The sequence below is a fragment of the Gadus chalcogrammus genome, chromosome 18, assembly GCF_026213295.1.
Source record: "Gadus chalcogrammus isolate NIFS_2021 chromosome 18, NIFS_Gcha_1.0, whole genome shotgun sequence".
Classification (NCBI taxonomy): domain Eukaryota; kingdom Metazoa; phylum Chordata; class Actinopteri; order Gadiformes; family Gadidae; genus Gadus; species Gadus chalcogrammus.
In genome coordinates this window covers 17,160,221-17,185,261 of record NC_079429.1, presented here as the reverse complement: position 1 = coordinate 17,185,261, position 25,041 = coordinate 17,160,221, and the positions used below count along the sequence as shown (strand labels likewise).

At 46.4% G+C, this 25,041-nt stretch overlaps 2 protein-coding genes across 2 annotated transcripts in view; both read left to right on the top strand.

Annotated features, from left to right (window-relative positions):
• svild (supervillin d) overlaps positions 1 to 14,328 on the top strand; it is a 45,425-nt gene extending 31,097 nt beyond the window's left edge. Inside the window, exons 13-26 of the mRNA XM_056577728.1 lie at positions 2,022 to 2,169; positions 3,386 to 3,531; positions 3,697 to 3,872; positions 4,637 to 4,772; positions 5,341 to 5,653; positions 6,334 to 6,488; positions 7,466 to 7,568; positions 8,181 to 8,388; positions 8,707 to 8,840; positions 9,868 to 10,023; positions 10,760 to 10,903; positions 11,242 to 11,354; positions 11,566 to 11,721; positions 11,935 to 14,328. Coding sequence (XP_056433703.1) covers positions 2,022 to 2,169; positions 3,386 to 3,531; positions 3,697 to 3,872; positions 4,637 to 4,772; positions 5,341 to 5,653; positions 6,334 to 6,488; positions 7,466 to 7,568; positions 8,181 to 8,388; positions 8,707 to 8,840; positions 9,868 to 10,023; positions 10,760 to 10,903; positions 11,242 to 11,354; positions 11,566 to 11,721; positions 11,935 to 12,021 — 2,175 coding nt within the window. The 3' untranslated portion in view covers positions 12,022 to 14,328. The remainder of the gene's footprint in view (positions 1 to 2,021; positions 2,170 to 3,385; positions 3,532 to 3,696; positions 3,873 to 4,636; positions 4,773 to 5,340; positions 5,654 to 6,333; positions 6,489 to 7,465; positions 7,569 to 8,180; positions 8,389 to 8,706; positions 8,841 to 9,867; positions 10,024 to 10,759; positions 10,904 to 11,241; positions 11,355 to 11,565; positions 11,722 to 11,934) is intronic.
• Positions 14,329 to 18,801: 4,473 nt separating this feature from the next.
• Positions 18,802 to 20,577, top strand: LOC130371866 (homeodomain-interacting protein kinase 1-like). The gene is made up of 7 exons (XM_056577725.1): positions 18,802 to 18,901; positions 18,994 to 19,117; positions 19,302 to 19,406; positions 19,488 to 19,587; positions 19,676 to 20,114; positions 20,295 to 20,377; positions 20,465 to 20,577. The coding sequence occupies exons 1-7, from the start codon at positions 18,867 to 18,869 to the stop codon at positions 20,575 to 20,577; spliced, it is 999 nt and encodes a 332-aa protein (XP_056433700.1). The 5' UTR covers positions 18,802 to 18,866.
• The last annotated feature ends 4,464 nt before the right edge of the window (positions 20,578 to 25,041 follow it).

The window sequence follows — 25,041 nt, the reverse complement described above, 5'->3', positions numbered from 1 at the left end:
AAATGAAGAGTTGGCCCACAGCGGACCCCACATGTCAACTGCGTTGCTAAGATGGGTTAAGCAGTGAACATTATAAGATACAACATTTTCCATAAAGCTCTTGTACCTCGACAACAAAACGCGTAAGACAAGAGGAAGCATGCAAAAGATCAGCTTTTTGGATATTATCCTGGAGGAGTGTGTAGATGGAGAAGACAAGTAATAGCCAGTGATTATAATAAACCGGGGGTAAAACTGTTTTCAAAAGAATGGGGGAATAAAAGAAATGCCCTCCATTCAGATGCCTTCCATTAGTGTCTCTCGGATAATGACCTTGGACATCTTTTGACTTCATGTGGTGGTTGTATGGTGAGGAGAGAACTGTCAATCTGTTGGATTATTTTCGGTTGTAAATAGAATGGCAAAGCAGAGTTTTTGGAATCACACCAAATACTGACAAATTGTTTTGTTACACCAAGTCAAACACTATGCATATATTCTGGGACAAAATGTTTGATAATGTCGAAATTAGGAAGTAGCAGCAGTTGACTAGGTCCCTTAACCCCATTAACATCTGTGTCTGATTGTATTGCAGCAGATGCCTGATGGGTAGTCTGATCAAGTGTTCTTAGTTGAGGATACTCAGTAGAGTGAGGATATACACGTGTAAACCCTTTTCCCTTTGGTTCTATTTCTCCCATATGCAGACAAAACCCACACCCATATCTGCCGTTAAATTGTTTCATGTCCTGTACCATGGCACGGGCTGGCGCATCACATATGCAGACACCTGGGGCAACTTTTGTGGTGTGTTTATGACCAGTGTTGTCATGCCAGGAAAACCCTTCTGTGAATAGCTCTTGTAATTCCTTGACAAATGGCCTTAACAGTGTTGGCATTTCGGGTTTAGAACTAAACCAAAGGGAATGTAGAAGAGCATACTTTCCACGGATAGTAGATGGAAGTTCATTGACTGTGCAGATAATTGGCCAAATTGAGTAATTGGATGATTTAAAAACTGAAGCCACATCAATATTAAATGAAAGTGAAATGTTGTCAAGGGTATCAACAAAGGTTTTAAGTTTTGTAAACTTAACTTTTTTTTTTTGTAAACTATAGAATTTTCAGTAGTATACTATAGTTTACTGTAGTAAAACTACTATAGTAAGGTTAAAAAACACTACAATGTTTACTATAGTATATATAGGGTATACTATAGTTTATTTACTATAGTAAACTATAGAATTTTCTGTAGTATACTATAGTTTACTGTAGTAAAACTACTATAGTAAGGTTCAAAAACACTACAATATTTACTATAGTATATATAGGGTATACTATAGTTTATTTACTATAGAATTTTTTCTGAAGAAATAAATGAAGTAAAAAGAAAATAATATTAAAAAAAAACATGAATGAGACATAGCGAGTAAGCAAGTGGTATAAATATTGTTTGGATGTTCCCGAGACATATATTGTTTATTTCAGGGAGTTTCACGGCTTCTTGACGGGAATAAATGATGCTCAGGGCCGGCTTGCAGACGCCTCCTGGCCGCTCACAACTGTGGGCCGGTCCAACTGACTTCACAGGCCGCTACACAATTGTGGGCCGGTCCACCTGGCCTCGCTGGCCGGCCGGCCGACCGGGAAATCTCCCGATCATCCGGACGGCCACTCCGCCTCTGCCTTCCACTGATGCAGACTTCTTTGATGAAAGCCAGAAACAGCACGGGAATTTCTGTCTTCTAATATTATGCTGCGTTTTGGTAATATCGCACACGTGATCGACTCACACTGACTTTGATGAGGTTAAGGATTGACGTTGTAGTTACAATTGTACCATTCAACGAGGTTATCCTGAAAAAAGAATTGTGACCAATTCTCTGCGAGACAAAATAGAAGTGGAACCAGGGTTAGAGATGGGGTAATCAAACATGGATGATATCAATGCTGTAAAGTCGAGTTCACAACAAGGCTCCACATGCTTCCATCCTGGATCAAACCGAGTGTTTCTGTTTCTTTTCTCACCTGTTCTTGGTCAGACATCGGAGATGGCCTCCTTCGTCCAGGCCAAGAGGGACCTGGGCTGCAAGGCCCCCCAGGTGACCACGCTAGAGGAGGGCATCAACACAGACAGCCGCACCGCCAAGGAGTTCTGGAGCCTGCTCGGGGGCAAGACCAAGTACAGAGGTACAGGAAACTAGACTCGGTACAGGAAACTAGACTCAGTACTGAGGTACAGGAAACTAGACTCAGTACTGAGGTACAGGAAACTAGACTCAGTACAGAGGTACAGGAAACTAGACTCAGTACTGAGGTACAGGAAACTAGACTCGGTACTGAGGTGCAGGAAACTAGACCCAGTACTGAGGTACAGGAAACAAGACTCAGTACTGAGGTACAGGAAACTAGACTCAGTACAGAGGTACAGGAAACTAGACTCAGTACTGAGGTACAGGAAACTAGACCCAGTACTGAGGTACAGGAAACTAGACTCAGTACTGAGGTACAGGAAACTATACTCCGTACTGAGGTACAGGAAACTAGTCTCAGTACTGAGGTACAGGAAACTAGACCCAGTACTGAGGTACAGTCAACTACACTCAGCACAGAGGTACAGGAAACTAGACTCAGTACAGAGGTACAGGAAACTAGACTCAGTACTGAGGTACAGTCAACTAGAGCAAGTACTGAGGTAGAGGAAACTAGACTCAGTACTGAGGTACAGTCAACTACACTCAGTACAGAGGTACAGGAAACTAGACTCAGTACAGAGGTACAGGAAACTAGACTCAGTACTGAGGTAGAGGAAACTAGACTCAGTACTGATGTACAGTCAACTACACTCAGTTCAGAGGTACATGAAACTAGAATCAGTACTGAGGTACAGGAAGCTAGACTCAGTACTGAGGTACAGGAAACTAGACCCAGTACTGAGGTACAGTCAACTACACTCAGTACACAGGTATTGGAAACTAGACGCAGTACTGAGGTACAGTCAACAAGACTCAGTACTGAGGTACTGTACACTAGACCAATTACTGAGGTGCAATATTTTAGAACAGTGGTTCTCCAATGGGGGTACTCGTACCCTTTGGGGTACTTTGGAGTACTGCAGGTGGTACTCCTGAAGAAAAATAATAATAATCTGAAAGCTAGACAAAAGAAAATCTAGAGAATGGACGAGTGGTTGAAACATCAATCTGACAACAATACTTTAGTAGGATTCCCCTCTCCCTTTTCTGATGCTCCCCTGGTGTTGTGCTTCTTTTGTGGAGATACATTTGCCAACAAGTTGCTTGAAGCACAGGCCCATGTTTCTCACTAAATTGTGAGTTTATGCACCTTCATGTAAACACTGCCAAAGAAAACGAACATACGTGTGTGCGTGTGTGTGTGTGTGTAGGTGCAGGGGAGCCCGAGGAAGATGAGGACTATGAGAGCGGGGTCCTGGACTCTAACGGGGTCTACCGTCTCCACGGCGACAAGCTGGTACCCGACCAAGATGCCTGGGCCTCCATCCCTAGTGTCACCCTGCTGGACTCCAAAGAGGTACTGCCAATACTTAAGACATACAACACATAGTACTACTACATACAACACATATTACTACTGCAAGTGGGACAGAGGTGCAGAGAGAGGGGGAGAGAGGTGCAGACAGACGTGCTGCCAGAGGGACGGGCAGACCCATAAGCAGTCCCTGTTCCTCTGCCCCAGGTGCTGGTGTTTGACTTCGGCAGCGAGGTGTACGTGTGGACCGGCAAGGACGTCCCGCTGGGCGAGCGCAAGGTGGCGGTGAAGCTGGGCAAGCAGCTGCACGCCGGCGCCTACGACTACACCACCTGCCGGGTCAACCCGCTGGACTCCTGCTCCCTCAACACCGACGTGGCTCTGTGAGTCCCGGGGCTGGCGGGGTGGAGAGGGAGGGATGGGCTGGACGGAGGGATGATATGGAGGGGTGCGGTTTGGTTGTGTTTATAGTCCGGTTGAAGTGGGCGGCCGTAGCTCAGGAGGTAGAGCGGGTTGACTGGTAACCGGAAGGGTTGCTAGTTGCTAGTTTAGAGTGTCGAGGTGTCACTGAGCAAGACGCCTCACCCTGGCTGCTCCTGGCAAGCGGTCTGTCGCCCTGCGTGGTTGACTCCGCCGTCAGTGTGTGAATGTGTGAATGAACGGTTGTAAATCGCTTTGGATGAAAGCGTCAGCAAAATCCCCTTAATGTATATGTAAATGTAAGTGAGCCCCCACATTTATCAAATAAACGAGGAATACGTCTGGGAACATGGCTAGGTATTGAATGATAAATACAATTTCTGTGTGTCTATTACTACAATAAGATTGGGTTTCATTCCGAACAATGACTTGAAAGTAAGCTGTCCAGGACGCATTGAATTATTGGGTTATACTGTCCCCTAGTGGCTCCAGAATACCATTACACCTCGGATCTGCATTGAGCCATTCTTCAAGTATAGTCCATTCCATATATGTCTGTTTGTGTGTAGTCGATGGGTGTCTTTAGACATGGGATGTCATGGGTTCAAACATGTTTTTTTTACTAAGTGTGTGTGTGTGTGTGTGTGTGTGTGTGTGTGTGTGTGTGTGTGTGTGTGTGTGTGTGTGTGTGTGTGTGTGTGTGTGTGTGTGTGTGTGTGATGCCCAGGCAGGGTAAGGGCCGCCCCAGCTGGTCTCTGTTCGGCCGGCTGTCGGAGCACAACGAGACGGCCCTGTTCAGGGAGAAGTTCCTGGACTGGGCCGAGCGGAAGAAGGAGGAGCCGGCCGCCGCCGAGGAGGTCAAGGTGAGGGGGGAGTCTGGCGTCCTGCCCTCTCTATCCTAAACTCACCTCCCCTACTCTGTGTTCTCTCTCTGTTTCTCCTGCTCTCTCTCTCTCTTCCCGTCAGCAAATAACCCCTGTGGCAACATCATTGCATAGGGCAAATTATTGATCCAGGTCACAAAATGTATTTCCAATACAAGGCTGTTGGAATAGTTCATATAAAACACCGGTAGGATAACGTAACGCGAATGGACCAAATGTACCATCAAAACAGATCGATGCAGGAATGAGCGCCAAACAACGACGTTAGCCTGATTCATAGCCTCGAAAGCTAACAATTATTCAGTAAAAAAAAATTTGTAATGGAGCAAGTGATAAACTTTATATAATGTATATCAATTAAATACTTCGGTCGATTCACAGCAGACTGGGCTACTGGGGAAATGATCGGTGTGAGAATAATAAGGGCTACTTCTATCATACAGGCATGCAATCCTATTTTAGTAGTACCCCCAAATGCAATTATTAACCCCCAAAAAACCTTGAAACCCCCCCCCCTCCCCCCCCCCCCCCCCTCCCCCACCCCCAGAGCCCAGTGGGCGGCGGCGGGCCCCGCTCACCCCTGGAGCTGCTGGAGCTCCAGCCGCTGGCCGCGGGCGCCCTGCTGGCCGGGGAGCCCGAGCCGCTGCGCTGCCCCCTGGAGGGCGTGGACGTGCGGCGCGGCCGCGGCATGGTGCGCACGGAGGACGGCCGGCAGGCGGAGCTGGCCACGGTGGGCGTGGACGCCTGGCACATCCGCGAGCACGGCGAGGAGGCGCTGGACGGGGAGGGGGAGGTCCCGGGCCAGCTGCACGAGGGCGACGCCTACGTGATCCGCTGGAGGTACTCGGTCACCACCGTCGGTAGGTCGGGCGGGAGACCCACTCAAAGAGGTTCTTATGAGAATGTGTGTAGCGAACAGCAGGGGGCGATGTGGAGCGGAGACGGTGTAGAGTGAAATGAGAGCGCCATTTACAATGAGGGGATTTTTCTGACGCTTTTCCCAAAGCGACTCCATTGCACAACCATTCATTCACACACCGACGGCGGAGTCAGCCTCGCAGGGCGACAGCCAGCTCGTCGGGTGCAGTTAGGGTGAGCTGTCTCGCTCAGGGACACCTCGACACTCAAACTAGCTACCCCTCAGGTTACCAGTCAACCCGCTCTACCTCCTGAGCTACTGCGCCATGATGGTCGCCACTCCACATGTCCCGGCCATACATCCACATAACGCTGCCGTCCATTTAATCTGATGACTTTTAAGGTGAGAAATATGAAGGCGACACTCTCACACTTTACGTTGATCTAGAGGAGGACAGACAGGCAGGAAGGGAGGCAGGCCGACAGACAGACAGACAGACAGACAGACAGACAGGACAGACAGACAGACAGACAGACAGACAGACAGACAGACAGACAGACAGACAGGAAGGGCGGATAAAAAAAACCTGAAAGATGAATAATTTTATTAAAATGCATTTCGAAGGTGATTTGGACACTATGTAACGCAGTTGTTGTGTTTTTTCTGTTTTTCCTTCAACAGTGGGGAAACGGCAGAAGCCAGGAGAGCTTAGCTCCGGGGCGGCAGGCCGCGAGAGGTCTGCGTGTTTCTTCTGGCAGGGCCGGCAGTCGAGCGTCAGCGAGAAGGGGACGTCTGCGCTGATGACGGTGGAGCTGGGCAGCCACCGGGGGGCGCAGGTAAATACTTTTATGCTGGTCCACTTTTAATAATCATCACTCACTGTTTGGCTTTTAAAAAGTGTCATGCACGGTTTGCATCATCTTTTTACAAACAACCACAAAATAAAATACCTTGATTTACTGTAGTATTCTATACATATGCTCTTCATTTTTAATTGATTCACACAAATTATTACAATATCAATTAGAGTCCTTATGATCGATAATAGTCTGTAGTAGAGCTGTCAGTTAAACGCGTTATTAACGGCGTTAACGCCAACCAATTTTAACGGCGTTAAAAAAATTATCGCGCGATTAACGCAATTATTTTATTTAAAAATAATTTCTTTGGCCCAAAACAAAGAAGCAGTAGCCTGACTGCTATGTTCAAATGACATTTGTTCAAAGCAGTCGTTTAATTGCACTATAGGCTCTTTTTTTGTATCGTCCTGTTTTGATCAGTATGTGCCAATGTTGTTATCAATAAAAAATCATTTGCACAAGGCAAGCCGATGCACTTCACCATGTTGATAAGAGAATTAAAATGAGAAGAATTATGGGACAAAAAAATCAAGGGATATTTAGCATAGAAAAGAAATTGCGATTAATCGTGAGTTAACTATGACATTAATGCGATTAATCACGATTAAATATTTTAATCGCTTGACAGCTCTAGTCTGTAGTAATGTGACTGCTCGTACACCGTGGCTGTCTGAGTTATTTGCCCAGCTCTCTCACAGTACTTAACAGTGTTGAACTCAGAACATATCCTACCTTGCTTCAACTTCTACTTTGCATGAATACACACACACGCACACATTTTCCTTGTTTTGCATCTTTAAACCACCAGCCACATTGCAGTGACTATATTGTAGTATCAGTCTAAAGCACTGTGTTTGATCTTGATCTACAGCCAATGCCAACACAACCTCATCCGCACTATAAACTAGGTTTGTCCTAGATTTGGGCCTTCAGTGTGACTGGTTGCCCCCCAGGTGTTGGTGAGCCAGGGGAAGGAGCCCCCCTGTTTCCTGCAGCTGTTCCAGGGAGGCCTGGTCATCCACAGAGGCTCCAGAGAGGAGGCCGCCTGCCACACAGGTTAGCACCCAACACCCCCTTTTCATTCATGGCAAATGACACGCGATTTAGCTAGGGGCGACAGAAGCTCAGGAGGTAGAGCGGGTAGGTTGCTGGTTCGATCCCCGGCTTCTCCTAGCTGAGTGTCGAGGTGTACTTGAGCAAGACACCTCACCCTGACTGCTCCCGACGAGCGGTCTGTCGCCCTGCGTGGTTGACCCCGCCGTCAGTGAGTGGCCGTCAATGTGTGGAACTGTGGATGGGTGTGGTTGTAAGCTGTTTTGGATAAAAGAGACCCCTAAATGCAGGTTTTGTGAACTCATGCTAACTACCTTGGCACCTTTTAAATGGGATAGAGAAAGGGAAACATCTCTATTATTTTATTTTAACGCCTTTTCACTTGGTCTCACTTGATTTCCTCCTCTCTCCTCTCCCCTCTCCTCTGCCCTCCCCTCCTTCTCCTCTCCCCTCTCTCCTCTCCTTCTCTCCCTCTCCCCCCCCCCCCCCCTCTCCTCTCCTTCTCTCCCTCTCCCACCCTTCTCCCCCCCCCCCCCTCTCCTCTCCTCTCCCCTCTCTCTCTCCTCCCCCCTCTCTCCTCTCCCCTCTCTCTCTCCTCTCTCCTCCCCCCTCCAGGTGCGTGGCGTCTGTTCTGCGTTCGGGGCGAGGCGGAGGTGGAGGCGTCCCTGGTGGAGGTGGACTGCCGCTGCGCCAGCCTCCGCTCCAGGGCCAGCCTGGTGCTGCTGGGGGCCCACAGGGGCCGGCTGTACCTGTGGCACGGCTGCAAGGCCCAGCCGGGGGCCCGACTGGTGGCCGGCAGGGCGGTGGAGGAGCTGAACCAGCGGTGAGGAGGGAGGGAGGGAGGGAGGGGGGAGGGAGGGAGGGAGGCATGAGGGATACATAACAGAGGGACGGAGGGATGGATGTAAAGGTGAAAGGTGGCTATCAATGACTGGATTGTGGTTAGAAGGTTAGTTGAATGATTGGATAGGTGGATGGATGAATCGCTGGTAGAGGAATAGATGGATGACTGGCTGTGTGGTTAGTCTATGTGTTGATTGGCTGGACGGTTGTTGGAATAGAGAATGTGAAAAATAAAGTGTTCAATCATTTGTGATTGTGTGTGTCTGTCTGTGTGTCTGTCTGTGTGTCTGTGGTGCAGGTGTGCCAAAGAGCTGGGCCTGACCAGTGGCAATAAGGTGGAGGTGGAGGAGGTGGAGGAAGGGGCGGAGCCTGCAGAGTTCTGGAAGGCCCTGGGCCAGCAGGACAAGAAAGCCTACGACTGCATGCTCCAAGGTACCCCTAGTCTGTTGCACTAGACCTTTATCGATCCCTAACGTATCCGATACCCTTCAGCTCCCAACTGTATACATTTATGTTTAGTCTTTAGGAACCGTTTGTATCCAAAGCGGCCGAGCGGGAACTCGGATACAAATCATTTAACAGCAGGTCGGGTTCAGGCCAGGCCTGTTGCTGAACTGGTAAATGGTTAACGGACTGCATTTATGCAGGGCTTTTCTAGCCAGTGGCCACTCAAAGCACTTTACAATAGTGCATAACATCACCCATTCATGCACACATTCACACACACACACTGACAGTGGTGTCAGCCACGCAGGGCGACATCCAGCTCGTAGGGAGCAGGGCAGAGCAGGGTTTTTCTTGCTCAGGGACGAGTCGACACTCGTAAGAGCAACTTTCCGGTTACCAGTCAACCCACTCTACCTCCAGAGCTAGGGTTAGAGGTTTGGGTTACCATGGATACTCAAGGATGCCTACAGCTAGACTGCAGGCTAGTGCTGCACGATTAATTGAATCGCAATCGCGATATCAACCTTTGCGATTGTATAACCGAAAAAAGCTGTGATTTAATTAAAAAATAATAAATATGTATTTTCTTATTTATTTTATTTAGTTGTGTTATTGAGGAACCTAAAAAGTTTGCACAGCAGAAATGCCTTCATTTTGAAAAATATATGTTTTTATTATTTATTTCATTTAGTAAAATATTGTTATTTTGAAAAGAGTACTATACACATTTTTTAGTTTGTATGTTTGAGTTGAGAAAGAAACATTTTAAAATGATCATCGGTGGTCATCGGTGTGCATTTTCCTTGATAACCAAGCAAGTAGACTCATGACACCATTTGTTTATTATATCGCAAATCGCAATATTGTCCACAATAATCGCAACGTGACTTCTTCACCAAATCGTGCAGCACTACTGCAGACTCAACCCTGGTACCTGAAACTGTCTGAGCTGTTTGTGGTTCGAACGACCTCCCCGCTGACACGTGGATATCTCTTCTGTGATTGGTTGTAGACCCCGGGAAGTACAACTACACGCCCCGCCTCTTCTGGCTGGACGCCAGCTCAGGCCTGTTCCGGGGGGAGGAGCAGCTCAGCCCCACGCGCGTCCCGGAGGGCGTCATGGCCATGCCCTTCCTGCAGGAGAACCTCTACTCCGCCCAGCAGCCAGGTACCGGGGGGAGTGCGGGTCAGGGCATGGCTAGTGGAGGAGCCAGGTTTACTAAATGTCTAGTTTGCATATTTTGAGTTATGTTTTGTATTGTATATGATTATTATTAAGATTGCGTATTAGCTTGGACCCATAAGGCTTAGGCCCAATCTCATTTCTACCCCTTCCCCCTCCCCCTTGTTTTGAAGGGGTAAGGGGAAAGGGGGAGGGGTAAGGGGTAGAAATGGGATTGGGCCTTAGAGTCGTGACGTCATGCACAGGAAAACACAGAGCTAGATTCCGTAGAAACAGTTACTTTACCCTTGTTTCGATTTCATGCCTTTGAAGATTTATAGATTATGGGAGTAATGAAGTAATTATCGTTTATTGTAATGTAATGTATGTTTCTATTTATTGATTACTTGATTCATAAATGTATAGATTTGCAGATAATGGGGTTAACGATGTGTAGATGCATACAGTTGATTGTGGCGGTAATGGATGCAGACGTTTTTAGATTCTAGGAGTGATGTGGGAAACATGATTGATGGATTACAATAGTGATGGTTGATGTTAGTGGTTATGAATGTTACTGTGGTCATGCCCGTCTTAAACTTTAGATCGCCGCAGTAATGCATGTACATGGAAGGAGAAACTCCAATAGGAGTGAGTGTATGGAAGTGTGGATGGTGGCAGTGATCCATGCAGGGGTGGATGTGTTAGTGTGCTGACGGTCCTTCCCCTGCCCCGCCCGCAGCCCTCTTCCTCCTGGACAACCGCATGGAGGTGTACCTGTGGCAGGGCCGGAACCCCGACGACACCGCACTGGCCGGCTCCGCCAAGATGCGCTGGGACAGCCAAAGGAAGTGCGCCATGGAAACTGTGCTGCAGTACTGCAAAGGTGAGAGGGGCGTCGCCCACCACCAGCCGGGAATGAAGGGCCGACTTCCTTAGGATTACTTCCTTGTTAATTAAGGGAGCTTTTTCTTGCCCTCTTGAGGGGCTAGGGTCAGGTGGGGGGGGGGACATAAATATACAGCATATTAAGCCCTTTGAGATCTGTGATTAAGGGCTATATAAATATTAAAATTGAATTGAAATTGAATGAGGCTCTGAGAAAACAAACTATTCGTATGCTGGCTCTGGTGTTGGATCTTGGATTAGCCTTATCTTCCCTGATCAATATCATTGACTGTTTACACTGTGCTCACCTGTCTCTATCATCCTGTGTGTTCACAGAGAAGAACCCAAGGCGCCCCCCGCTGGCCTACCTGGTCATGGCAGGCTGTGAACCCCTCACCTTCACCAACATATTCCCCTACTGGGAGAAAGACCCCTCCGTGGCTCCACCGGTGGGTTACGTCTTCACATTGTATTCATTCAGCAGGATTATGGAAATCAAGCTGTCATATCCGCCCAGTGGGAGACGGGGTCTAGACCTGTGTGTGTGTGTGTGTGTGTGTGTGTGTGTGTGTGTGTGTGTGTGTGTGTGTGTGTGTGTGTGTGTGTGTGTGTGTGTGTGTGTGTGTGTGTGTGTGTGTGTGTGTGTGTGTGTGTGTGCAGGGGGAGGGTTCCAGGAGTAAGGTGGTGCTGGTGAAGGAGGTGCTCTCCAAGCTGAGTAAGGAGCAGTACTCCATCGAGGAGCTGACCAGGAAGCCCCTCCCCGAGGGCGTGGACCCCCTCCGCCTGGAAGACTACCTCGCCGACCACGACTTCAAAGTAAGAGCGTCTGAGCCACGCCCTCATCAAATGCACACAATGCCATTACATTTTCGACACAATATGCGCAAAAATACATGTTTAAAGGATGTTCATGTTGTGTCTTTGTGTTGACATTTGAATGTTGTGATTTAAATGATCAAAACCATTCCATCTTGTCTGTCAATCACGATGTGCTTTCCAACTCAAAGTCCTGTGGGAAATGTGTTGCAGGTGCTTCTAGAGATGAGTCGGGTGGAGTTCAACGCCTTGCCCAGCTGGAAGCAGAGGAACCTGAAGAAGAACAAGGACCTGTTTTAAAAAGCTTCACAACTGAAACAACGTTACCCTTATATATTTTTTGTATTCCGTGGAATGATTTCAAACTCTCATGTGAAACAAGCAATGAGATAAAAAAACGGAATAATGTATATTTGTGTTCAAATGTTTTTTTTTATGTTATTTGCATTTTTAATTTTTTTAAGGTTGCAATGAAACGGTTGCATGCAATTTGATCGTTGATGGCAAAGTCCACCCTCCCTCCCGATATAGAAATCTATAGATATATAACCACACACATACACACACGGATACACACAAACACACACTATAAATATGTAATATACAATGTTTTGTCTTGTGCCAATGTTAACCTTTCAATGTTTCAATATGTGGGTGAATGTATGAAATGAGCCCGTTGTTTAAATGATATATGCCAAACCTTTTGAGGGACTATCCAACTCCAGAAATGTACCTTATCCCCCTAGCATCCATCTAGGATCTGAAGACTGATGGGGAATCCCAATGCCGAAGTTTACATCCAAGATGTAACCTGGAGGGCCGCTGGGTGAATAAGGTCCATGCACGGCTCAATGCAGACATAATTGTATAATATTCATACATTGCAAATCAGAATGAAGTGTAAATCCCTGACAGTAAGGTGACATGAACTATTTCACCACAAAGCAAGTGTTTCATAACGACTGCCTTTTTTTATGTTGAAGTTAGCCAATAACAATTCAGCACCAAGCTAAAACAATGCTATTTGAGAATAGTGTCAACTTGGATTTCTAACCGAATCCTTTCACCACTGTTCCGTTTAAGTTTAAGTCCCTGAAGTCATAATTAAGCCAACAGTCGGGAATCTAACTCTCAGACAATGGGAAAGAAAGCCCAGTGGTGAATAGGCCTTTTAGGGTAAGTTTTCTTTGGTTCAAATGATTAGTAGGCTACACCTTGAATACAAACCTTCACTAACTAGTATTCACAGAGGGCAGAAAGCTCTACATCTTATCCCCTAACTGCAATTAAAAACATACTACATAGAGGATGTCTGAAGTTTGTAATTTGATCGCCATTGCAACTCATTGTGGAATTGTCTGTGTGTGTTTGAGAGAGACAAAGAGAAATCGTGTGCCATAAACTGCTTTTATAACATCTTTAGTGCTCAAACTCTTTGTAGGGAAATGCATATTCTAACAATATAAAATATATTGTAAATGGCAACTGTCTTGACTTATTTCTCTACCATTTCTATACCATATATCTCTGTACAATAATATCTTGACTAAAGTCCTAGTCACTTTATATACATGTTTTTATATATATAAACATTGAGATCTATATATTTAAACCTGTGTATATATAGTTTATGTACAGATATTTCGTAGTCACTATGTATGTATGCATGTATATGTATTTATTTATTAACAGAAGAGGTTGCTGTAGTCATAGATGATACCAGACTGCAGTAATGCATGTCAGAATATGTAGCTATAAGATGACTAAAAGTGCATTCCCGTTACAGCATGTTATTAACACCTTCCCCATGTCTCCAAGACTTGGTTAGATATGTACAAGATGTATATCACTGAACAAATGAACTCCATCAGAGACTGTTGGGAAGCATTCCCATTCCCTGATTACATTCATGATGATAAATCATTTTCTTTGAGGAAACGTATTTTAATATTTTTCTTTTTTGTATTGCTATTCATTTTGAACTGGTGTAGAACCCAGTGGGAGATTGATGGGGCCGTGTGTCTGTCTGTTCATCAATTTAGAGTACTTTCTATAGATGGTATTTTTCTTGTCATGACTTAAACGTTCCGAATAACACACCTAGCAAGCAATCTACATGCATTTAGAATGATACTATTCCAATTATGACGTCACAATTAGTTCCTAAGCAATATCTTGTGTTGTGCAGAGAAAATATATCAGTCGTTTGGACATTGCGTGTAGTAGAGAGAGAGAGCAGCTTCGTTGATAAATAGATATTTGCAAATCAACTTTTCGCCGTTGCTGTAGTGAAAACATGGAAGGTGAGTTCCCAGCTCTGTGCAGAGCAGTATATTTTTGGTGTACCGCTGTGAACGCTTCGGGTCTTCCGAGAGCTCCGCGGCTCAATACCGCCACCTTCAGTTCAGAGAAAGACGCACGTTCAATTTCGATACGAGTTGCAGTTGTATGTAGATTTGAATTTAACCTTTATTTATAATCGAGAGATCAATTGAGGGGTGACCCTCATTTGCAATGATTTCGAGGTTTATCGAAAGAAAATAGTTCGTGTTTAAAAACGTGGCATCATTGCTGGATGACAAAATTAACTCCATCAGAGAGACTGTTGCGAGGCATTCCCATTCCCTGATGATATTCGTGATTATCATGTTCTTCAAGGAAAGAGGGGTCGAATCCAAAGGAATAGCTTTAAAGAGATACTTTATTTGTATAAAGTATTTTCGGTATGGTAAACTGATGCTCTGAAGTTAAGAGAGATTGAAGATGTGCCTTAGCACGTGCGAGAGTGTTCTCCTAGCTGGTCTAAGACTTTAGCCCACGAATGTCCTAGCGCTGCCTGGAGAGTTCTACCTGTCTTCAAGATGTGGAGGCTTTCTTATGGACTCGGAGGACCGGAAGACTTGGAGAAAACCGGTGGGACGTAATCCTCGGTTTCCTCGCTTGGTCTGTGGTGCTGCCCTCTGTGGATAAAGTATCTATTGCAGCCTTCAGTAAGGCTCCCCTTGTGGCTATGTATGGTATTTACGGCTAATATGTTTGGTCTTCATTGAGTCTATGTGTGGGTAGCTTAGATTCTTAAAATACGTAACATGATGATAAACCATTTTTGTTGAGGAAGCGTATTCACTTTGAACTGGTGCAGAACCCAGGGGGAGATAGATGTGGCCTGGTGTCCGTCAGTTCATCCGTTGGGAGTTTTTTCTAGATGGTATCTTTCTCGTCATGAGACTTAAACGTTCATAATAACACACATAACAACCAATCAACATGCATTAGATTTGATGCAATTCCAATTATGACGTCACAATTTGTTCCTAAGCAATAGTTTGTGTTTAGCAGAGAAGATATATCAGTCGTTTGGACATTGCGTGTAATAGAGAGAGAGAGAGAGAGCAGCTGTCTTGAAAAAGAGATATTTGCTAATCAACTTTTCGACGTTGTTGTAGTGAGATCATGGACGGTGAGTTCCCAGCTCTGTGCCGAGCAGTATGTTTTTGGTGTACCGCTGTGAATGTTTCGGGTCTTCTGAGAGCTCCGCGGCTCAACACCGCCACCTTCAGTTCGTATTGTATTTAACCTTTATTTATACTCAAGAGATCAATTGAGGGGTGACCTTCATTTGCAATGATGTCGAGATTAATCGAAAGAAAAGAGTTTGTGTTTAAAAACGTGGCATCCTTGCTGGATGACGAGGATATCCCCTCACAGCAGGTAGCTCGTCTCCCCAACGAACATGCGTGTTTTTTTCTCACCTGGTGGAGGCGCTGCTAAGACACAAATCGTCGAAATGCAGGTTCCCTTGGAAGAACCTCCTAAAAGCAGTTTAATGCTATCCCGGAATGATTAATTGGCGTTGAAACCGTACAGTTCAACGGAATGTTTTGAATTGCTTGGACATTTTAAAACGGGAGTGAAAAACTAATGCACATTATGTTAACGACGTAGCCAACGAGAATAAATAAAATAGCTATTTATCTATTTTATTTTACAATTACAATTTCTTTACAATTACAAACCAATCTCTGGATGTCGATTTCATGTCAATAGACTTTTCTTTCTCTCTCTCTCTCTCTCTCTCTCTCTCTCTCTCTCTCTCTCTCTCTCTCTCTCTCTCTCTCTCTCTCTCTCTCTCTCTCTCTCTCTCTCTCAGGTCCATCATTCTCTGTGTCTAAAGGAGACCTGATAACCACAACGTCTTCCACCTACCTGGTGGAAGATTTTCTGGGGGAAGGAACCTTTGGGAAGGTGGCCAGATGTGTTAAAACAGCCACAAATGTAAAGGTGGCTGTTAAAATCATAAAGAACCACCCGTCAATGTTAGCGTCGGTTAGGCAAGAGGTAAAACAAAACATTAATAAGTTAATATATTAAGTTATTTAAATATATATTGCTAAAAACTGTGTGTGTTTCTTTTTGGTACTAGTTTTTCATGTGATTTCGCATTGTAAAATATCTCTTTAACCTGCTCTTTATTCTCAGATTCAAGTCTTAAGGTGCCTCCGAGCTCTGGACCCGGAAAAGTGTGGGATTGTGAGATGGATGGGTGCCCTCAAACACGGTCCGCACTTCTGTCTGGTGTTTGAGCTCCTGGACCAGTCTCTACTAGCCTTCGCCCATCAGACAGCAAACCACCGTCTGCCGCTGATGCAGATCAAAAATATAGTGGAACAGGTAAGGTTGGACCTCAACCTCAACACAATTGTACCCTACTGTTGCTCGAAACACAATACATTGTTGTATTTTGTGTTTCTTGAGTGTGTCTGATTGCGTATAAGACTTTATAATTAAACTTTACTCTTGTTTCTGTGGTGGATAAGCGTAGACTGGGTAGCCCAGCCCATTCTTCGAATGATGATTTGAGTTTGCAATGAAGAAGGGTCTGGAGAAGAGCAATACATTTCTTTCTAGTTTCAATACGTTTTTGCGGGAGCCAATCACTATGCTGGTTTTTCCCCCTGGCGCGCTTGCCGTGTTCCAATACCCATACTCTCCGTACTTACTAGCCACATTTTGAGTACGTAGTACGTTCCAATTCAGATCCGGCGAAAAGAAGTTGACTTCAAGGACCCGGATGTCGTACTCAAAACGGGCTAATCGTGAAGTGTGGATCGAAGGACACTTTCCGTACTCAGCGGCAGCCATCTTAGCTACGTAACGGAAGAGGCGGAGCCAGGCTGAGCCAAAGTCTGCGCATTTTCCACATAGCCTGCATTAATAGAGTCATTTTGTAGTTTTTATAGTTTTTATAGCTGCTAGGCGTAAAGAGTGTACCGTTCAAAGCGGGATGTTTATTGCGGGGGAGGAGCCGCGCGGCAGTCGTGATCGTAATTTCTGGTTAGTGCACCACGGAGTACTCGATTTGGAACAGCACTCACATCTGAAAAATTAGAAATAGTACGGGTTCCTTTAAGTATACTCATGGAAGTACGGGTATTGGCCAATTGCGTGCAGTCATTTGAACTAGGCCCATTGATCACACCTCTTGCGCTGAAGAAAATGACAGCAGCTTCCCAAGACCAACGTGCAATCTACAATGGAGTTTGGTCTGGCAATAGCCAGGCTAAGATAAGGGCGCAAACTTGTCTTGTTTCAGCAAAATTCACAGTTTTTTTAAAGAAATTAGTGCATCCACATGAATTGCTTGTCGACTTAAAGTGTAATTCCGCCGAAAATTGAACCCAGGATCTTTGTTTTGGCATGTAATCCCATCAAATTATCCCTCCAGATACTTTTTTCATTGAACATCGAGTGTAGAGTTTGCCCGGTGAAATGTTTGGCTTCCATGTTATTGGCTAGGGGCACAGCGAACGCTTCAAAATCAGCGTTTTTTTAACCACTAATATAACTCAAAATAGCACCAAACCTCTGCATTAGCATGATTAGGGTCCCTGCACATAAAATGAAGCATCAACAACTTAGTTAGCGTAGCGGGAGTTTATTAAAAAAGACTGTCTTTCTAGTCTGTGCCTTACTGGTAGGTCCATGTTTCCAGGAAGTCCACACTAGTGTTGGCTCGTTCAATCGCGAACTGGTTTGAATGAACAAGTCTTTAGGACGAACAAACCGAACCGGTTCGTTTCTCTTGTTCGTCTCGTTCACCATTCGATTCACCGGAAACCCGACTGAACGAATGAACGAGTTTCAGGTAGCACTAACTCCACTGAGTCTGACTGACTCACCTGAGAACCGTGCAATGGCGTGCATTCCATGGTACGATTCACCGCTACCGGAAACTAGGCTGATTCGCCAACGACTCTGAGTTTCCGGTGAATCGATTCACCGGAAACATGACTGAACTGGGAGAAGTCTTTCGCGAATCGTTTGTTCGTTCAGCCTGGTTTCCGGTAGCGGTAAATCGCATCATGGAATGGATGCCATTGCACGGTTCTCAGCTGAGTCAGTCAGACTCAGTGGAGTTAGTGCTACCGGAAACCCAACTGAACGAACGAACGATTCGCAAACGACTCCTTTTGGCGAACTGAATCACGCAAACTGGGTCACGGAAACTAATCATTAAATCCACCACTAGTCCACACAAGTCCAATACTGGCTACCGTAAATAATATAATACATGCGCAAAAAAATTAAAACAGCTAAGTATCAAGAGGGGAGATTGTAAAGTTAAATTAGTTGGTGCCTCTATTATATTATTTATAATAGAACATTTTCATTCTTTATTTTCTGGCCAAATAATTGTCATCCCCAGTTTGCACCCCTGTAAACCAAATTTTATACTTTAACAATATAAGAGAGTTCGAGAAATCTGACGATTAATGATCACTCACGAACAAGTAAGAACAAAGCCTGAGCTAGTTTGCCAAATAACCAAAGAACCACTCCCCAGACCTCTGCATACATGCTAAGGAACATGCTAGCAACACACATTAAACATTTGAAGCTTAGGGCGGCTCCAGGCCGACCAAACTCACCTCGGTTCAGCCTTAATGATAACAAACTGCAGCTGTACTGGGGAAGAGTGGTAACTGTCATCAAACATTGATTTTCAGCTGGCCTCAGCCCTTGACCACCTTGGCACCCTTGGGATCATTCATGGCGACCTGAAGCCTGACAACGTCATGATGACAGGACAGGACACTCAAGTCAAAATCATTGACTTCGGCTGTTCCCTCCATTTGTCCCAGGCAATGATTGGCCACAACTTCGGGACCCTCCCGTACAGGTGAGTAACTGACAGCCATCCTGACCTGGTTGGTTCCTATTGGTTGCTGATTACAATGGTTGCTCCAATTTCCTATGTTTCTTTCTTATCAGATCCCCAGAGGTCATACTGGGTCTCCCATTTACATGCATGATTGATATGTGGTCCCTGGGTTGCATAGCAGCTGAATTGTTAATTGGCGACCCCCTTTATCCCGGCTACACCGAGTATGATATGGTAAGTCTAACCGTGTATTTCAATATACCAAAAATCTTTTACACTGAGACAATGTTCAAAATTACAAGTCTGAGTCTGTGGGGAGCATTGGAAAGATTTTTGAATCCCTGAACAATAATAACGACCCTTCACATAATCCAGTGGTGGATTACTAACAGGAAGGATGTGTTCTGTTGTGTTTCAGTGGGCATACATCATACATACCCATGGTGAGCTTCCTGATGCTATGCTGGACCAAGGAATCAAAAGCCATTTGTGTTTCACCAAAGGATCAGTCTGGAGACTCAAGGTATCACTATACGTGTCAGTCTGTCACCCGGTCTTATCTACAGGTCAAAATAACTTAACCAAAACAGAGGCTATTTTCCAGACGCAACAGGAGTATAAGAAGAGTATGAAGAAAATAGGGCTCAAGCGGCGACGGCCCAGATCGTCCTTTTTCATCTCCCTGGAGGAAGTTGTCGAGGTAGGTGTTGATCCAGTAATGTTGTAGACTTAAATGCAGTGGCCATGTTGTTTCCAATCTTCTAAATCATTTCACTTCAAACCTGAAGGTAGGATATGAGCCAGGCCAAACTATCCCGCCGAGCTTCACAGACCTGTTGAAGAGGATGCTCCATCTGGATTGTGACCAGCGCATCACTCCACACGCACTGCTGGAGCATCCCTTCATCAGCCTGGGGACAGAGATCCAGACCGACAGCAGCTGTCCTGAGCCCACTCTGGTCCAGCCTTACAGCAGCAGCCCTGAGCCCACTGTGGTCCAGCCTTACAGCAGCAGTCCTGAGCCCACTGTGGTCCAGCCTTACAGCAGCAGCCCTGAGCCCAGTGAGGACCAGCACTACAGCACTTGCCCTGAGTCCAGTGTGGACCAGCACTACATCAGCTGCCCTGAGCCCATTGTGGACCAGCCCTGCAGTCTACCTGTTACCCACACACCTTCTGTGTCAGAGGCACAGAGGAAGGCCCCAGTAGACACCACAGACAGTGGCAAAGGGTAGGTGTGCCATTCACTCTCCAATGCGTCCGAGATCTGCCATTAAGTTGCTTCCTAATATTATGCTTTCAACATTCATTTGGTCCTGGGCTCAGGCACTGCTTAATTGTCTTTTATCAGGATTTGTTGATGGAATTATGATATGTCAAAAATCTTTTCTCCTGATTTTCGATTTGTCAGCACTGCATCCATACTTACCGCTTCCTATTGTGTTGCCACGGAGACTGAGGAGGTCAAGAAAGCCTTAGCAGACATCCCACTAGGTATGTCAGAAGTCAAAAGCCTTAGTCTACTCACGTTAGTAATTTAAACTAAAACATAATTTTGTCCTGTTTTGGTGTCATTTTCAGATGTCACCTCAAAGAACGAGAAGCAGAAACAGGGCAGAGTAAAGAGGTTCTTTAAGACGGTGATGAAGTCCTTCTGCTGCTGTTGCTGCTTTGCCCATGGGGACCTGGACTAACTGGTTCATACATGGAGGAGCTCAACAGTAGCTGCTGACCAGAGACCGGTGTGGACCACAAAAACAGTTGCTGGCCTGAGCCCAGCTTTGACCACCCCAAAGCAGCTGCCTTGAGACTATTGTGGACCACCCCAAGGGGCTGCTGCCCTGACACTAGTGTGGACCCAAAGGCAGCCCCCCTGAGACTAGTGTGGCCCATCCCCAAAGGCAGCAGCCTTTGGGGATGAGACTGAGACTAGTGTGGCCCAAAAGGCAGCCCCCCTGAGACTATTGTGGACCACCCCAAGGGCTGCTGCCCTGAGCCCAGTGTTGACCTACCCAAAGCAGCTGCCTTGAGACTAGTGTGGCCCCAAAGGCAGCCCCCCTGAGACTATTGTGGGCCACACCAAAGGCAGCAGCTGCCTTGAGCCAAGCGGGGGCAGACCGAAAGGCAGCAGCTTCCCTGAGCTCACTATGGTCCAGCCCTACAGCAGCTTTCCTGAGCAGATTGTGGTCCATCCCTGCAGTCTACCTGTGAGCCACACACCTTCTGTGTCAGAGGCACAGAGGAACGCCTCAGTAGACATCACAGACAATGGAAAAGGCTAGGTGTGCCATTCACTCTCCAATTCTTCCTAGATCCGCCATTGAGTTGCTTCCTAATAGTATGCTTTCAACATTAATTTGGTTCTGGCTCATGCACTGCCTAATTGTCTTTTTATCAGGATTTGTTGATGGAATTACATTATTTTAAAAATCGTTTATCTTGACTTTTTATTTGATAGCACTGCATCCGTACCTAACGCTTCCTATGGGGTTGCCACGGAGTGTGCGGAGGGTCAAGCCGGCTGTAGCAGACATCCCACTATCCCAGGTATGTCAGATGTCTAAAGCCTAAGACCACTCATGTTAGTATTTTATACTCACACATACATTTCCTGTTTTGGTGTCATTTCAGATGTCACCCCAAAGAAGAAGAAGCAGAAACAGGCAGAGTGAAGGGGTTCTTTAAGACAGTGTTGAAGTCCGTCTGCTGTTGCTGCTTTTCCCATGGGGACCTAGACTAACTGGTTCATACATGGAGCAGCTCAACAGTAGCTGCTGGCCAGAGACCAGTGTGGACCACAAAAACAGCTGCTGGCCTGAGCCCAGTGTGGACCACCTCAATAGATGCTGCCCTGAACTCAGCCTGGACTACCCCAAAGACAGCCACCCTGAGCCCAGTGTTGACCCTAAGGCAGCCCCCCTGAGACTAGTGTGGACCACCCCAAAGGCAGCAGCAGCCCTGACCGCAATGTGGACCAACCAAAGGGCAGCAGCTGCCTTTAGACTAATTTGGACCACCCAAAGACAGCAGCTGCCCTGAGACAAGTGTGGACCACACCAAGGGGAGTTGCTGCCCTGAGACTAGTGTGGACCACCCAAAAGGCAGCAGCCCCCCTGAGACTAGTGTGGACCACACCAAAAGGCAGCAGCCCCCCTGAGACTAGTGTGGACCACCCAAAAGGCAGCAGCTGCCCTGAGCCCAGTCCGGGCCGACCGAAAAGCAGCAGCTCCCCTGAGCCCATTGTGGTCCAGCCCTACAGCCTACCTGTGAGCCACACACCTTCTGTGTCAGAGGAACAGAGGAAGGCCTCAGTAGACTTCACAGACCATGGAACAGGGTAGGTGTGCCATTCACTCTCCAATTCTTCCTAGATCCGCTTTTGAGTTGCTTCCTAATATTATGCTTTCAACATTCATTTGGTTATGGGCTCATGCACTGCTGAATTGTCTTTTTATCAGGATTTGTTGATGGAATTGCGATATATAAAAAATCTTTCTTTGACATTTGATTTGACAGCACTGCATCCATACCTACCGCTTCCTATGGGGTTGCCACGGAGACTGTGGAGGTCAAGCCAGCCGTAGCAGACCCACTAGGTTTGTTAGAAGTCTGAAGCCTTAGCCTACTCATGTTTTTATTTTAAACAAAAGCATAATATTTTTGCATTTCATTTTCAGATGTCACCCAAAAGAATAAGAAGACACAGGGCAGAGTAAAGAGGTTCTTTAAGAGGGTGTTGAAGGTATTCTGCTGCTGTTGCTGCTTTGCCCATGGGGACCTGGACAAACTGGTTCATACATGGAGCAGCTCAACAGCAGCTGCTGGCCAGAGACTAGTGTGGACCACAAAAACTGTTCCTGAGCCCAGTGTGGACCACCTCAATAGATGCTGCCCTGAACTCAGCCTGGACTACCCCAAAGAAAGCCGCCCTGAGCCCAGTGTTGACCACCCCAAAGCAGCTGCCTTGAGACTATTGTGGACCACCCCAAGGGCTGCTGCCCTGAGGCTATTGTGGCCGAGCCCAGAGGAAGCAGCTGTCTTGAGCCCAGTGGGGACCACCCCAAAGACAGCTGCTGCCCTGAGACTAGTGTGGACCACCCCAAAGGCAACAGCTGCCTTTAGCCAAGTGGGGACCAAACCAAAGGCACCAGCTTCCCTGAGCCCACTATGGTCCAGTCCAAAGGCAGCAGCAGCCCTTAGCACATTGTTGTCCACCCCACAGGCAGCAGCTGCCCTGAGACTAGGGTGGATCACCCAAAAGGCAGCAGCTGAGACTTTGGAGGTCAGGCCAGCCGTAGCAGACATCCCACTAGGTTTGTCAGAAGTCCATAGCCTTAGGCTACTCATGTTAGTATTTTAAAATATACATACATTTCCTATTTTGGTTTTATTTTTAGATGTCACCCCAAAGAAGAAGAAGCAGAAACATGAAGAGTAAAGAGATTCTTTGAGACGGTGTTGAAGTCCTTCTGCTTCTGTTGCTGCTTTTCCAATGAGGACCTGGAATAACTGGTTCATAAATGGACTAGCCCAACAGCAGTTGTGGCCAGAGACCAGTGTGGATCAGCCCCAACCGCTGTTTCCTTGAGCCCATTGTGGACCACCACAACATGAGCTCTCTCTGGGAAAAGGAGACACAACCTTCTCTACCTGTGAGCAGCACACAGTGTATTTCAGAGGAACAGAAGAAGGCACCAATAGATGCCACAGACAGTGGCAAAGGGTAGGTGTGCCATTCACTCTCCAATTCTTCCTGGAATCCGCAATTGAGTTGCTTCCTAATATGTGTTCAACATTCATTGGGATGTCTACACTGAGCCAAGTGGGGACCACAAACACAGCTGATGGCATGAGTGCAGTGCCGACCAGCCCAACAGTTGCTGTCCTGAACGCAGCCTGGACTACCCCAAAGGCAGCCACCCTGAGACTAGTGTGGACCACGCCAAAGGCAGCAGCTGCCCTGAGCCCATTGTGAGCCACACACCTGCTATGTTTGAGGAACAGAGGTAGGCCCCAGTAGATGCCACCGACTTGGCAAAGGGTAGGTGTGCCATTCACTCTCCAATGCTTCCTCAATCAACTAATGTTTTGCTTACTATATTATGTGTTTCAACATTCATTTCCAACAGGACCTCCACAGATGACAGTCATCAGAAGAATTCTGGATTGAGGAACTGAAATCCATCTGCTGCTGCTTTGCCCATGGTGACCTGGACTAACTGATTCATGCATGGACCAGCCCGACAGCAGTTGCTGGCCAGAGACCAGTGTGGGCCACAAAAACAGCTGCTGGCCTGAGCCCAATGTGGAACACAAAAACAGCTGCTGGCCTGAGACTAGTGTGGACCACCCCAAAGGCTGCTGCCCTTAGACTAGTATTGAGCACACCAAAGGCTGCATCCCTGAGCCCAGTGTGGACCACAGCAAAGGCTGCTGCCCTGTTTTCAGCAAGATTGCTGGCACTCAAATGAGCAACCTCAGTGACCTATATAAGGTCAGGTCACTGAGGAAGGACCGCTCGATCATGGCTGAAGCAACCCATCCCCTGTACTTTGAATTTTTCTTGCTGCCATCAGGGAGCAGATATAAGCTGCCACTACGAACCGGTTAAAAAAATCATTTATGCCTAAGGCCATTAGTTTGCTCAATCATCACATGAAACAAGTGTGATCTGTTTTGTGTTGTGATCTGTTTTGCTGTTATTTGTTGTCTTATGTGTTTGCTGCATCTTTTTCACTGCTGGCTGGGCATCAAATTGGGGATAATAAAGATACCTTGTACCTGAGAGGTCCCACTCGGAGGTCCACCGAGGTCAACCTCATCAGATCGTAATGTAGTCCACCTAAGACTGTTGCAACATGAGCAGGTGGTGTAGCCAAGACTAGAGGTTTGGACTGAGGACAGTCCTCATCTCCCCTTGCATTTCAAGGCTGCTTTGAGTGCACAGACTGGTCAGTGTTCTTGGACGCCTCAGACGATGTAAATGTACTGACGCTACGACTATCTATATTGGGTTTGGTAAAGACTCTGTGATCCCTACCAAGGAAGTGAAAGTCTTTGCAAATAATAAACTCTGGGTTTCAAAATAATTAATATTTTGATTTGTATATAGAATGAATACAGAGTTTAGAAGTAATAAACCAAGAGCTGCCTGGAAC